The 15764-nt window shown below is 44.6% G+C and overlaps 1 protein-coding gene across 1 annotated transcript in view; it reads right to left on the bottom strand.

The window, feature by feature from the left end:
- The window catches only part of SPECC1L (sperm antigen with calponin homology and coiled-coil domains 1 like), a 114611-nt gene that overhangs the window by 26855 nt on the left and 71992 nt on the right, over window positions 1-15764 (bottom strand). Inside the window, exons 10-12 of the mRNA XM_055119046.1 lie at window positions 15555-15645; window positions 5842-5925; window positions 1274-1430 (exon numbers count right to left, since the gene is read on the bottom strand). Coding sequence (XP_054975021.1) covers window positions 1274-1430; window positions 5842-5925; window positions 15555-15645 — 332 coding nt within the window. The remainder of the gene's footprint in view (window positions 1-1273; window positions 1431-5841; window positions 5926-15554; window positions 15646-15764) is intronic.

Here is a 15764-nt window from a genome sequence, read left to right as displayed (position 1 = left end):
GCCCAGGTGAGGTGCATGCAAGGTAAGCGTCCTATCTGTTGGACTATGATTATCTCTTTGGCTCTTTCAATTCTTCTTAAGGTCTCAGCAGATTTCCTTCATCTCTATAAACAACAATTTTTGGTCATATTGTCTTTTTTTTTTTTTGAGGGACGTTCATATTTTCTTTCTAAACAGCAAGTACTTTCTACAGCTAAAAGGCTTCTGACATAAGAGACACATGAAAAGACACATCATATTTTCATGTATTCATCAACTCTAAATGTAGTATTATGTTCTCAGTCCCACCCTTAACAATTAGAGCCATATTTGATATGCCTCATTCTTTCATTCCTTCTTGGAGAATCTGTTGCCAGAGTTAATGAACTTCTCTTTGAAAACCACCTAAGTCCAGCCCTTCCTTCACCATCTCAACTGCCATCATCTTGGCCCAGATTTGGTGACTGCCCCAGAAACATTCTAATATCCTTTTAGCTACTTTCCTTGGCTTCTGTTTAGAGTAATCCCTCAATCGTGTCTCTGATTTATTTATCCAACTTTATAGCTGCTACCAAATCAAGGAGAGCCAGTGGCCTTTGAGGGTCTCTACCACCCCCTAAGGACAACCCCAGCCTACTGTTTTCTACTGCAGCTCGACAGGCTTCTTCCCATCCCCCCTCCACTGCGCAGCAACCGTCCTTGCTTCCTTGGCTGCTGGCTCCCCTGACTCTCGGGTCACTCTTTGTTGTTTGGGTCCCGCTTGGCAGTGCCTGGGGGTCTGTATGCAGTGCTGTGGACTGAACCAGGGTATGTGACAAGCAGGACATGCACCTGACCTCCTCCTGCACCATCTCTCTGGCCCTAATCATTCCTTTTGTACATTTACACATGTCAGTAACTTTGCCAATAGTGCCCTGCCTTCCTCCCTCTTCTGCAACCTTCAAGGCTGTACTCAAATTCCATTCTTTTAGGAAATTTTCCCCTAACATAGCATATCACTAGTATTTTACAAGGAGTCTCTGATTTAAAAAAAAAAAGAAAGCCAAAAACCAAACCAAAAACCCCATGAACAAAACTAATGATGTACCTGAGGAAAGGAACTTCTACTTCATCTTTTGTTTTTACTTTCACTTCTATCTTACCCAGCTCTGAGCATAGGAAAAGCAATCAGAAAACAGTAGCACACAGAGGAAAAAAAATCAGATCAGGGCTTGAAAGCCATTCTTTTACAACCAGACGATTCCCTCAATGGCCAGGAGAGCTGGGTCTGAGTTGTGGCCAGTGAACTGTTTACCTGATGCGGCTTCGGGTGGTGGGGGTGACAGAGGCAGTGGGAGAGGAGGAGAGCGAGAGCTGTGGTGATGTGGTCCCCATAGCCATGAGAGAGGCAGGCGATGCTCCTTCTGGTGCAGAGATATCTCGTTTCATCTCTTCACTACTTCTGCGAGACACTGATTAGAAGAAATGGGTACTCTCAATTTTATAGCAAAAACTGTTTTTTGGGTGGTGGGAGTTTACCCCAGTCATAGTCAGTATCTCTCCCAGGCTCTTCACTCAGGGATCTCTCCTGGTGGGCTCGGGGGATACAAGGATGCCTGGGATTGAACCTGGGAAAGCTGCATGCAAGGTAAGCGCTCTAAGCACTGTACTCTCTCTCCAGCCCACAAAAAAACATTTTAAATGGACTTCCTCAGAAGGTTTCAAATATTTATTTTTTAAATATAATTTATCACATGAAAATATTTGGGTGGTAGGAAGGTTTGGGCCTTCCAATAAATATTCAGGAGGTCTGGGTCAAGCAAGCTGTCCAGTGCAGGGGCTTGATACTGGGTCCTCCAGGGCTGCACCCTGCTTTACTGGGTACCACGTGGTCATGTGAATCAACTCTGGGATGGGTGCACACAAACATATGCCATAACCACTGTACTATCTCCCAGTCCCTGAAAAGATGTTTTTTCCTCATGACACAGTAAATAGGTACAACAGTTCAAATATGGCCTGAATCCCATATACATATGTATGTGTGTGTGTATATATGTGTGTGTATGTGTGTATTTAAACATTTTTTAAATAAGTTTTACTGGCTCACCATGAGACAGAGTTGCAAACTAGCATGGTTACGTTTCAGTCACATAAAGCTTGAGCACCCATCCCTCCACCAGTGCACATTTTCCACCACCATTGTTCCCAGTGTCCCACCTGCCACCCCAATCGCATCCCACTCCCTACCACTGTGGCAGGTACAATCCTTCGTACTCTCTAATTTTGGGCATTATGATTTGCAATACACATATTAAGAGGCCATCAATGTTTGGTCCTTGGTCTACTTTCTGCACACATCTCCCATCCTGGGCGATCCCTCCAATCATCATTTACTTAGTGGTTCCTTTTCTATCCCAACTGCCTTTTCTCACAGCACGTGGGGTCAGCTTTCAAACCATGGCGTGATCCTCCTGGCCCTGATCGCTACTGTCCTTGGGTGTCAGTCTTATATTATGCTACTTTATATTCCACAGATGAGTACAATATTTCTATGTCTGCTCCTCTCTTTCTGACAAATTTCACTTAGCATGATACTCTCCATGTCCATCCACTTGTATGCAAATTTCATGATTTCATCTCTTCTAACAGCTGCATAGTATTCCATTGTGTAGATGTACCAAAAAAGTTTCTTTAACCAGTCATTTGTTCTTGGGTACTCGAATCCCATAAATTTTGAAGGACTGTGACCCCCATATAGTCTTAAGTGTCATCATTCAGCACACAATGAGAGCCCCATATTCAATTACACGTTGACCCGGAACAACCTGTAGGGTAGAGGTGCTAAACTCCCTGCACCCCAGCATTTAAAAATCTCGAAGTATATTTTGGACTTGCACAAAAATACTACTGTGGTTGACAGGAAAAGAATACCATACCAATGATACAGCTGATGTACAACTTGTCTATATGATTTGTATATCAAGTTCTTACAACAAAGTGAAAGAAAAGAAAACGTTGTTAAGAATATCCCAAGGAAGGGCTAGAAAAGGAGTACAGGAGTTAGGTGTTGGCTGATTCTCAGGGCCAATATGGTCCCCCCTGAGCTGAGCACAGAGCTAAGCATAAGCCTGAGCACCACCATGTGTGACTAAAAACACGCCCCTCCCCAAAGGACAGAAAGGAAAGATACTTCTTACAGGGCCTGATTTAAGTCTAATTCAGGCTATATTATTGTTTTATTTCTCCATTGATTTTGGTTTGGGGCCCTACCCAGTGGAACACAGGTGCTACTCCTCGGTTTGTGTTTTAGGGTCACTCCCATCAGTGCTCAGGGCACCAAGCAGGGGTGAACTGGGACTGAACTGGGTCTTGAACCTGGGCTTCCTGCATGCAAACCATATGCTCTGTCCCTTAAGTTACCTAAGGCTATGTTTTTAAAGAAAAGACAAAACATCCGTCAGTGAGGGGCTGGAGCGATAGCACAGCGGGTAGGCCTTCCCATATGGTCCCCTGAGCACCGCCAGGGGTGATTCCTGAGTGAAGAGCCAGGAGTAACCCCTGTGCATCGCCGGGTGTGACCCAAAAACCAAAAACAAACAAACAAACAAACAAAAAAAATCTGTCAGTGAGGTCAGCAGAAAACTAAAAGGTGCCCCCTATTGGGAAATGCTGACAGCTACCGTGCTAGAATCAGAGGAGGGAGCCGCTTCAGCCACAGTGAGAGCCACAACAAAAACAGCTTTCCACCATATGGTCCCCTGAGCACTGCAGGGGTAATTCCTGAGTGCAGAGTCAAGAATAACCCTTGAGCATCGTCGGGTGTGACCCAAAAAGCAAAAAACAAATAAACCCCCCCCCCAAAAAAAACCCCCAAAAAACAGCTTTCCAACGAGGGGTGAGACAAGCAGGTACTCAGGACACGACTGAGCACAGTAAGAAAAAGTTTCAGACCTCAGACAAGTTCTCTCTTGCCTTACAATAGTCTGGGTATCAGCGCTGGGCTGGTAGTAATGCAACCAATGTTCTATACCAATAACGTTCTGCCCTTTATTGGCTCCATTTTCCTTAGTGATGCCAAGGTAATTACAAGCAGAGTCTGACCCAGCACTAGGAAAGTGATCTCTCTAGAGACACACTCTGCATGTGGAAGCCCTAAGTTTGATCCCGGGCATGGCATGTTACCTGAGAATTGTTGGGAATGACCCTTGAGCACCAAGTAGGTGCTGGTCTCCAAACAAAAAGATCCGGAGGACAGATGCTTTCTCTTACTATATAATCTCAGAATAAAGTGTTTTCATTTCTGACATTAATTTTATAATTATTTATTCTTACATGTCAAATCTCTGTATACCTGAAATGAATATTTCACTTAGGTGGTCTGCCAGGAAACTGGATAATAAAGCTCCCAGGATTTACAGAAAATAGAGGAACAGATTGTGGAAGGATCAAAACAATTCTGGAATAGGCAATGAGATGCTAATTTTATCTTGACTTCCTACTGATTAAAGAACAAGTTATGATATATAAGAGCCAGTAAAGGAGAGACAGTACAAGGGCTAAGGCACGTGCTTTGCACACAGCCAACCCTGATTCAATCCCCAGCACCACGTTGATCCCCTGAGCACCACCAGGAGCAATCCCTGAGCACAGAGCCAGGGGTCAGCCTGAGTACTGCTGGGTGTGGCTGATGCCTCCCTACCCCCCAAAAGAACAAGTAGTTTAACATATGTGTAGTGGGACATCAGCTATAAGAGGCAGACTTTCTCCTATCCTGGTCTGATTTCTAGCCAAGTTATTATAGGTAAGAAAAAAAATCACAAAGGAAAAATACTGTGAACAAGTAATAAGCTAAAGATTTATCTCTAGGATAAATAAGTAATATAAGTCCATTGAATTCATCATCATTGACTAGTTTTGTCAAACTAGGAAAAAGTGGTTTCCAGAGAACTCCTAAAAACTTTTCAAAACCTGTCATGACGTCCTCTCCCTGCCCCGACCAGGCCCTGAGTTGCGCCCACGAACGGCTCCTGGCTCCTGAATGGCCATGATCCTAGAGGCACACAGACCAATCTCAGAACCCAGCAGCTTCAGGCAGAAATACCACCCCGGGTGAGGAAAGGTGTTTGTCCCTTCCCCCTTGTCTCCCTGGTGGGGGGAGGGGTGGCATGAGGGGTGTACTGGGGCTTTTGGTGGTGGAGGGTGTGCACTGGTGTGGGGATGAGTGTTTGATCATTGTATGACTAGACTGGAAAGCTTTGTAACTGTTGTCAAGGTGATTCAATTAAAAAAAAGTCATGAAATATATCCTTATGCAAATACTCTAATCCTTTACAACTGTATGCACTTTGTATGAAGCTTTATTTTTAGCACATCAACTCATAGAAGGCACTTATGAGTTTGTGTTAAAGGAAGGAAACTAGGTTTTTTGAAATAAAGTCATTCACTGGCAATTATGGCCATAAAACTGATTCTTATAGACTCTGGACAATTAAATAGGGAATATTCAGATTAAAAAAAAATAATCAACTAAGTACTAAAAAGAAGAGCTAAGTTGGGGCTGGAGTGATAGCACAGCGGGTAGGGCGTTTGCCTTGTACTCGGTTGACCCGGGTTCGAATCCCAGCATCCCATATGGTCCCCCGAGCACTGCCAGGAGTAACTGCCAGGAGTAATTCCTGAGTGTATGAGCCAGGAGTGACCCCTGTGCATCACTGGGTGTGACCCCCCCCCCAAAAAAAAAAAGCAAAAAAAGAGCTAAGTAAAGTTAAACAAGTCTAAAGAGAAAGTTTCTTCCAAAGAGAGAGTTTCTTTGGAAGAAAGGTGCTTCCAAAGAAACTCTGGAAGCACCTTTTAAAGAAAATTTCATATAAAAGTGATTACCTGAAATGGACTTGGCACTTTCCATGGCAGGTACTCTTGGAAGAGAAGCAGGCCGGCTCGTTGAAGATGTTCTTAAAAGATGCTCTGAATAAAAAAGGAAGGGTCACACAATAAAACAAAACCCTGACACTTGGCACTTAAGGGTAGCAGGAAGGTGAGTTTTACTTCTCTCACCCTTAAAGTCTTACCTGCCTTCCCAACCCAAGGCCCTTCAACAATTCCCAAAACAACTTCGACAAGGACCATGCAAAGGCATCTCACTCAATGTTTTATTTGGAGGGCTCAAACGTTTAAAAGAGATAAATGCCTTTTATTTTACTTTCCTTTTGGCCCACACCCGGTGTGCTCAAGGCGTACTCCTGAGTCTGCATACAGAGATCACTCCTGGTGGGCTTAAGGAACCATATGGGATGCCGGGGATCAATACCAGATCAGCCATATACAAGGCCAGTGCCCTACCGCTGTGCCCTACCTCCAGTCCCAATAAATGCTTTTTAACCACTGGTTGCTCTTTAAGCAATTCAACCAAAAATGTGAAAATCCCCCTACTGCCTTTAGGTCCCAAAGTATAAACTAAATGAAGTTTTTCAGACCTACACTTAGTGGGCAAAGTCAGGCATACATACACGTCAAACGGGATCATCAGAACACTAGGATGTGAGGTGCTACTGAAGCAGTGAGGAAAGCCCTTCACCTGGATTTTTGGCAGTAGGGAAGGCTTGGACAACATAACAATATTAAGGTGGACTTTACTAGTTAGTAAAGAAAAGGGTTAGGGAAGGGTACTTCAAACAATAAACAGAATAGTTTTAAGGATGTTTAATTAGAGAATAATAAAATCCCAGAGTGGGACCAGAGAAAAAATAATAGGGTAGGGCCCTTGCCTTGTATTCAGCCAACTGGGGTCTACTTCCAGTATCCCATACGGCCTCCTGCACTGCAAAAGAATAGTTCCTGAGTGCAGAGTCAGGAGTGGTAACTCCTGATCATCGCTGGGTGCGGCCCCCAAACCAAAAATAAATTAAAATCCCAGAGTGACTAAAACACTATATGGGGAAAAAGGTGAAGGAAATGGAGCTTTAAAGGAGAAGTTGAGGGGCTGGAGCAATAGCACAGCACCTTGCACTCGGCCGACCCGGGTTCAATTCCCAGCATCCCATATGGTCTCCCAAGCACCGGCAGGAGTAATTCCTGAGTGCATGAGCCAGGAGTAACCCCTGTGCATCGCCAGGTGAAAAAAAAAAAAAAACAGGAGAAGTTGTGTCTGTGAACCGTCTTGATCATCACCGGCTATGTGAACTTTGGTCTATGGGTGAGGAGAGTGTCTGGCATTTCTGATCATTCCAGGAAGAACACAGATGCTGCTCTACTCTCTGTTTGCAGGCACACCTTGGAGTCCGTGGGTAAGAAGGGAGTGTCTGGCATTTCTGATCATTCCAGGAAGAAAACAGATGCTGCTCTACTGACTACACTACGTCTGCTACCTCACCTTGTTCAGCTCCTTCCTTGCTATCTAAACACTAGCTGTATTGAGAGTCAGAGTTCCTTGACTATTGGCCCAAGCTGTTTCATCACTCCCTTAGTCTGGCTAACTTCACATTCTTCAGGTAGAGTTCCAACAGCACTTCCCCAGGACCTGTTCCCCCTAAGTGGAATCCCCCATCACAGGCCCCAGGATTAGTAAGTTTTGCCAGTTCCAGGGTGACATGTTAGGGACGTGTGATTAGCATGGGAAGAAACACTGCCTCCTTATACTTGGTCAAGACTGTCTCACTGTCCAAGAATGTCCATATAGCAAATGTAACTTAACAAGGGGAAAAGAAAGCTTCACCAAACACTAACAGAAGGTCATCTGTTACTTCTTTTTAGCAAGTGACCATTTAGGGCCAGGGAGATAGCTCAAAGAGCTGGAGTCCTGGGTTCAATCCCTGACAGCACCAGCAATACGACTCCAGAAACAAAAAAGGGGAAAAATGAATGAGAGCTTTTAAAGTATTCCCTCTCAAATTATCATGACATCAGAAGTAACGGCTTGTGATTCTTTCTCTCTTCTATTCCAAATTAACATACTAAGAGTATGAGGACTTCTTTTGAGGGGAAGGAACTGGGAAGGATGAACTCACTTTCCTAATAAAGACAGGACGTGTGCAGCTTCGAGTCGTCCCATCTTATCTAGAACAAACATCACCTCTGTACAAAGCGCCTACAAGCAAGCATCAATCAGCATACTGAACCCTGCTGCAGTTGGCAATCATCCTCACAGGAAGAGCATATTATGCACAAAGTCTGACAGACAAAACAAAGTTAGCGGAACACGGAAATAGTAGGAAGCAGAAATCAGCATTTTAAATTTAATCAAATTTTCCATACCACAATTATGAAACTGGTCACTTCCCTAAAATCTTAAGTATTCCAAAGATTACAGCAAGTGAAGAAAGTGAAAACAAATGAATACAGAAGAACCATCAGAACGAGGGGAACTAACGAAGGCACAACGCTCTTCTCAGTCACTACCCGGGATTCCTCAGCTGCCTCGTTTTGCTTTTCACAAGGCATATGAAGGGCACTCAACAGAAATAAAATCTATGAAATTCCTGGCTGATGTAAAACACCTGGCAAAGTCTTTCTTACTGTGTGTCTTGGGATTCAAGTCTTTCTCAATTAGCATAAAGTTGCTAAGACAGACTAGCACCTACTTTATGAAAATGCACAAAATGATTCTTTTCAGAATCATTTGTTGCGGGGGAGGGTGGAGCATAGCACAGCGAGTAGGGCGTTTGCCTTGCACGCGGCAGATCCGGGTTCGATTCCCGGCATCCCATATGGTCCCCCAACACCGCCAGGAGTAATTCCTGAGTGCAGAGCCAGGAGTAACCCCTGAGCATCACTGGGTGTGACCCAAAAAGCAAAAAAAATAGACAAACAGAATCATTTGGGGTGACAATTTGCAACAAGCACAACAGTCTCTGCTTCTATTTCCTGAGGCACGTTCACGGTGAGAATCAACTGGCTCGGAGGCCCTGGCCACAGTAAGAACACACACCCCTTACTGCTGCAGCGAGCCTGCTGGCTCCTACCTCCATGCCAAACCGTCCACTTATCCCCCTTTCAGGAAATAAGATTAATACATTACAGCAGCACACAGCAGACAGGAAAGACGATGCTTTCTAACAATAGACACGATTCTATTGCCATATGGTGCTATTTGTCTTTAATCCACTCATTAATCAATTCATTAAACAAAATAATTTGGGTGTCCACTCCTTGTCAGGCGTGATGCAAAGGTCATGAAAAGAAAGGCAGCAGGACTTCTGCCCTCGTGAAATTCAGAAACTAGGCATTTAAAAAATCATTCCAAGTGAGAGACGCCAGGAAAGGACCAGTCCAAGGAACGCCGGGAACCCAGCAGGGGACATGACCTGCTCCTGAGAGGAGGTCCGGAAAGGCCTCCCGAGGAAATGACATCCCAGTCAAGACCAGAAGGACTATAAATAATTTTTATACAGGCCAAAGGGGGCATGGAGGGGAAAGTGTGCCTAGCTAAGATGCTGGGCATATACCAACAGAAACCCCGTCTAGTCATATTCACAGGGCAAAGAGCAAAACAGAACAGGTTAGGGCTTGGGATATCAAACCAAGTCAGGGTAAATAAAGGACGCAGGCAATTTAGGCCAAGCTAAGGAGACTGAACTTTACCCCGTGAGCAACAGGGAATCAGCAATGGTTTTATCAGGTGAGCATCTTTCTGGCTAAAATGGATTAGAGTAGAAACAGCGCAAAGAGAGATAAGAATGGCCTGCACTAGGGTGGTACCAAGGGAGATGGAGAGAAGTAAACAGATTCAAGGCTAACAGGATATGCAGGTGAAAGGAAGGAGATGCAGGTGAATAGGACATGCAGGTGAAAGGAAGGAGATACCACGTTCAGAGATAAGAAAGGACAAGGGAATTATGGGAAGAAGGAAAGGGATGCGAACACCTTGAATTGGGACCCTTGTACAATACCCAGGAAAGATGTGGAGAAGCAAGTTAAGAGGAAAAGTTAGGAGAAGAAAGTTAACAAGTCAGAGTAAATGCATAGCTTTGGAAATTATCAGCAAACAGGTGATAGAGTAGGAACAAACTTGGCTATAGAGAGGTCCTGAGAACCTTGGTGAAAGCAACTTCATACATCAGCGGGGATAAAACTTATCAAGGAGCAGGAGACTGAGAGAATGTGGAAACAAGTTGTGCAAGGGTAGAAGGAAAAGTTCAGTGACTGAAGGAGGTAGAGAGAAGGGAGCATGTCCCCCTTAACATAGGGAAGATGTGCACTTCTTTGTTTTACTTTTGATCTTTGGGTCCCATGTGGCGATGCTCAGGGGTTTACTGCTGCTTTGGCACTCAGTAACCACCCTAGCAGTGCTCAGGGGACCAAACGACATGCCGGGTTGGCCAAGTGCAAGGCAAGCACCCTACCCACTGTACTATCTCTCCCGCCCCTGAGATGTGTACATTTTAAAATGACAAGAAAGGGGAGTCAGTAGTGAGGGTATGGTTGAAGATAAAGAAGGAGCGACTCAATAGCATGAGGAAAGCCCCAAAGGATGAGACTGAATTGTGTTCTGATTCAAGCTTTATAGGCAAGAGTGGGTCTCAACCAGGAGGACTCCTCCATGGCTCGGATGCCAGCCTCACACTCGGGGGGTGGGGGGAAGACAGATGAGATAGAGGAGGGACCACCAAGCAAAGGATGCTTGGAGGGCCCGTTTGGGACGGGAGATGCGTGCTGAAAGTAGACTTCAGACACAACACAATGGCCATTTAATACCTGCATTGCAAACCACAACACCCAAGAGGAGAGAGGGAGTAAAAGGGAATGTGCCGGCCACAGAGACAGTGAGAGGGCGGGGGGTGGGGGGGAGGGGTAGGCGTGGCAGGAGGGATACTTGGGAACATTGGTGGTGGAGAATGGGCACTGGTGGAGGGATGGATATTCGACCATTGCATGATTGAAACATAATCACTAAAGTGTGTAAGTCTATAATTGTATCTCTTGGTGTTTCATTAATAATTTTTTTTTAAAAAGTGGGTCTCAAAAAATTGAAGTCTATAAATCCAACTTCTACTTCACAGAAATCCAACTTCTACTTCACAGAAAAGTAGTTTCAAATGGATCAATGTTGCTACCAAAAGAGGCTATGAAATCTTTTAAAAAGATGAAAACAGCTGTGAGTCAGTCGTCAAAGTGTCCTGCCTAATAAAGACTGTCACTGTCACTGTTATCCCATTGCTCATCGATTTGCTCGAGCAGGCACCAGTAACATCTCCATGTGAGACTCATTGTTACTGTTTTTGGCATATCGAATACGCCACGGGTAGCTTGCCAGGCTCTGCTGTGCGGGTGAGATACTCTCAGCAGCTTGCTGGGCTCTCCAAGAGGGGCAGAAGAATCGAAGCCAGGTTGGCCACATGCAAGGCAAACGCCCTACCCGCTGTGCTATAGCTCCAGCCCAGTAAAGACAAAAGCAAAACAGAACAAAACAAACAACAAACAAAAAACCCCCAGAAAATGAAAACAAAACAAGAAAACCAAAACCAAAACCAAAATAAAGATTAGTTAAAGGAAACCCAGAGCAGACAGAGTGAAGGAGTCTACACCTGAAGGATTAATAATGGGAGAGTTTCCCAGTTTTATGGTTTGAGACACAAGCGTAGGGCCCCGGTTGAAGCTGGGTAAGAACAAAAATTTCATAGATTCACAATTTTCATAAATCCCCAGTGTCCCGGGGCTGGGGAGATAGTAGGGGGTAAGTGCTTGCCTTGCAAGCATCCGACCGCAGTTCATTCCCCCTGAACCCCGGGCACCACCAGGAGAGATTCCCAAGTTCAGAGCCAAGAGTAACCCCTAGGCATCACATCACCTGGTGTCGCCCAAAAAAACAAAACAAGCAAAAATAAAACCCAGTGTCCTGTGTTGAAGAATCACATTAACCAGAAGAAAAAACACATTCCTAGTTGTCTGAACAGAAGAACAAGGGGCAGCTTCTTTTAAGTACAGAGAAGTCACTGAACTTTCATTTATTAGATTTTTTCATTTTCATGGGTCACACCTGGCAAGAGGGTTGCTCCGTGTAATGCTGGGGATTGGATCTGCGCCTCCCACACACAAAGTATGCACTTAGCCCTTGGAGCTGTCTCTCTGAACCACTACAGAACTTTCAATATGAAAATCACAGACTTTTGAAAATCTATAACAAAACAAAGAGAAGACGAAGAAAACACAGCTTGAACCTCTACCAGTTTGAATGATCACGGTGGGTTTTTTTTTTTTATGACCAAGAATCATTTGTTCTTACTTTTTCTAAGTGGTTTCTTTCTCTAGTGACTGTTTAAGATAAAGGATCACGCTATCAACAAATTCACAGATAAAAATGCATCTAAGTGTGCTTCCCTCTCTGTCCTGTATTTGCACGGTTTCAAATAAGCCCCATTAAGTCTATAACAGAATGAAGCAGAGAATTAGACTGGCATTAACACAGACCGATCACACGCACCCCAAGCCCAGCGGCATTATCATTTGATGCATTACCAGATGGTAAAATGAGGAGAGCCAGGAAAAGGTTTAATTCAGCAGACCTCAGTGAAACACGCACTCTGGGTCCTCAATCTCCCTGCCGCATGGGCTTCACGTCCCAGGCTCCACAAACAAAAGCCAAACAGGCAGAAAAAAACAAAATGCAACCCAAGCTCAATTTCCAAAAATCCAAAAAGCTAAAAAAAAATGTATTTCTAATAAATGAATATAAATATGGCACTCAAAGTCTCTCACCAGATCCAAGGCTGCCCAGGTCAGTGACAGAGCCCCCACGGCAGGCTGGATGGAAGCAGCCCCGTGGGACACAAGGACACAAGGAGAGCACCTGCCTGCAGGTTCTCAGTGAACACAAGGAGAGGAACTTACGGGTCTGGGGGGGATGGAGACACAGCTCAATGGGCTCAGGACCGGCTCTGTACGGAGGAGGCCCCTGGTGAACCTTGACACTGCAAGGTCCTCTAAGCACTGATGACTGCTAGCAGTGACTCCAAGCACTAACTAAACCAACCCTGTGAGCTAGCTAGTCACAATTATTCTCATCTTATAGACAAACATCAGAGAGGCCCAGTCAGGACACCTGAGGCTGGTGACCTATGGCCCTTCCCTCACACACCTTGGTGAACCCACTGAGAAGACCAGAATAGGAACAATGGTAAACCTTTTTTGTTTTGTTTTGTTTCTGAGCCACACCCAGCACTGCTCAGGGGTTAATCCTGGCCCTTAAGCTCAGGGATCACTCTTGGCGGTGCTCAGGGAACTATATCTGGCAGGCCATGTGCAAGGCAAAAGCCTTACCCATTGTACTATCTCTCCGGCCCCAAGACACAAAGACTTTGAACAAAAACTTTCAAGTCTTTGTTGCTTTAGAAAAAGAATTTTTTAAGTAAAAGAATGTTACATTTTATGGCTAAGGTCAGTCTTTGCATTCTACTAACACAACAGGGTCTACTTCTTACTCAACCTATTGAGTGACATGTACTTGTGATTTCATCTAAAGGACTGCTCAGCTCCACCTTCTGAGGGAGAAAAGGTTTCGGGTCATTGGTGAACTGACGGAATGACAACAGACAGAAGTCTAGAGGATGAAAGTTGCAGTAGCTCCTTCCTGTAAAATAACCTCAGGGTCTCTAATAACCGGCTGACTAAACAACACTCAAGACTGGCAGACACAAGGCCAGGTGAGCTACTGAACAGAATTGTCCTCCACTGATGTTCCTTGGGGTTCCTGGGGCCCGTTCCTCTCAGTTCTTCAAGGAAGTAATTCCCACATCTGCTTATTTCTTCCCCACTGAAACAGTAGTCTTTTTTTTTATTATTAGTGAATCACAGTGAGGTACAGTTACAAACTTATGAACTACTGTGTTTGCATTTCAGTCATACAGTGATCGTTTACCCATCCCTCCACTAGTGCCCATTCTCCTCCACCAATGATCCCAGTATCCCTCTCACCACCCCCACCCTGCCTCTGTGGCAGGGCATTCCCTTTTGTTCTCTCTCCTTTGGGTGTTGTAGTTTGCAATAGAGGTATTGAGTAGCCTTTATTTTTGGTCTATAGTCTACTTTTGGCACACAGCTTTCAAGCCGAATGGGTCCTCCCCACATCCTCTACTTGGTTTTCCCTTCTCTATCTCAGCTGCCTTTTCCCCTAGCATGTGAGGCCAGTTTCCAAGGTGTGGGGCAGACCTCCTGGTCCTTATCTCTACTACTCTTGGGAGAAACACTAGTCTTACGGCTAGGTCTAGCTCCAGAGCTGAGACAGCACAGAGCACCACAACGAGGAGTCTTGTCTGCAGGATCTGAGGCACCCAGCTTACGAGTAACGTGTATGAACACATCCCAAGTAGATCACTGTGTCTCACTCACAGCACAATGCCTTAGTGCCTCAAATCATTATTGCAGTGCACTACCAACCCACACAGGCTATGTGGGGTCATACTGCGAAAGGCAGTAGATGGGGCTTCTGGAGCTGGCTCTACTGCAGGGAAGAGCTCCATGAAGTGGGCAAGGCTCTTATCAAGTGCACAAAAGAATTGCCAGACCTCATCTTTTAAAGTTTGCTTCCTAGAGGCCAGAAAGAGAGAGTACAGCAGGTAGGGCGCATGCCTTGCATGCGGTCAACCTGGGTTCAATTTCTGGCATCCCATAAGGTTCCCCGAACACCTCCAAGAGGCATTCCTGAGTGCAGAGCCAGGAGTAACCCCTGAGCTGGAGTGTGCCCCTCACACCCCCACGCGGCTTTTATTTGTATAATAAAAATACAAAGTCTGTTTCCTGAGGTCTGGAAGACAGCTTAAGATGCTTAAGTCAGGCAAGCACAGAAGTTGCAAGTTCTATTACTGTAAGTAAAGAGACTGCAATAATCTTGACAATCCCATAGTCTGGGATCCCCAACTGTAGCACTGTTATCCCATTGTTCAATTTGCTTGAGCGAGCACCAGTAACATCTCCATTGTGTGTTGTTATTGTTTTTGGCATATTGAACAAGCCACAGGTAGCTTGCCAGGCTCTGCCGTGCGGGTGGGGTGGGATACTCTTGGTAGCTTGCCAGGCTCTCCAAGAGGGGCGGAGGAATTGAACCTGGGTCAGCCGCGTGCAAGGCAAACACCCTACCCGCCGTGCTATCGCTCCAGTTTGTCATCACTGTGGAGAGGAATGAATGGGATCCCCAACAAGGAGGGAAAAATAAAAGTATTTTGCTCTTATAAACAATCAAGTGAAATATAGAGATAAGAAGGATAGGTTTTGGAGTCGGCTATCTGGGTCTATGAGAAGACCCATTAACTATGATAGCTTCATTAATTTTGCTAACCAGAATTAAGTTATTGGACTTTTTAAAGCTTCATGTAAAATGTAAAATGGGGATAAATTACATGTCCACGACGAAGTAATAGAACAAAGTATCCAAGAGATTTTAACCCTTAACATAGTGGTACAGTTTCTATTACATATTATAATGCTAGAAGAATTGTATTTCAATATGTATTTACTGATAACTCCCGTATGGGAAATTTAGACATATTACTAGTAAGCTTCTAATAAATATGCCTATCACAGTGGTTGAAATAATATCAGGAACAAGGAAGATAACTAGTTAGCCAAAAATTCAGATTAACAATAAAATTATTAACAAAATATACCTTGAACAGGGATTTCCCCATAGTTTGGTCTCTTATCTGACAAGGATGTCAGGGGTTTGGATGTAGAGATTGGTCCACTTATGGAATGTCTCTGAAATAAAAAGATAAACAGTGTTCCAAGTTAGATTAAATCTAGAGCTGGGACTAAGAAAATAAAAGTTGCAGAGAATATATATGCTCTTAGGAATTCTTTCCTTACTGAAACACACA

The sequence above is a fragment of the Sorex araneus genome, chromosome 11 (assembly GCF_027595985.1).
Source record: "Sorex araneus isolate mSorAra2 chromosome 11, mSorAra2.pri, whole genome shotgun sequence".
Taxonomy (NCBI): domain Eukaryota; kingdom Metazoa; phylum Chordata; class Mammalia; order Eulipotyphla; family Soricidae; genus Sorex; species Sorex araneus.
Note: the sequence above shows the minus strand (reverse complement) of the source record. Positions and strands in the feature narration are given on the sequence as shown.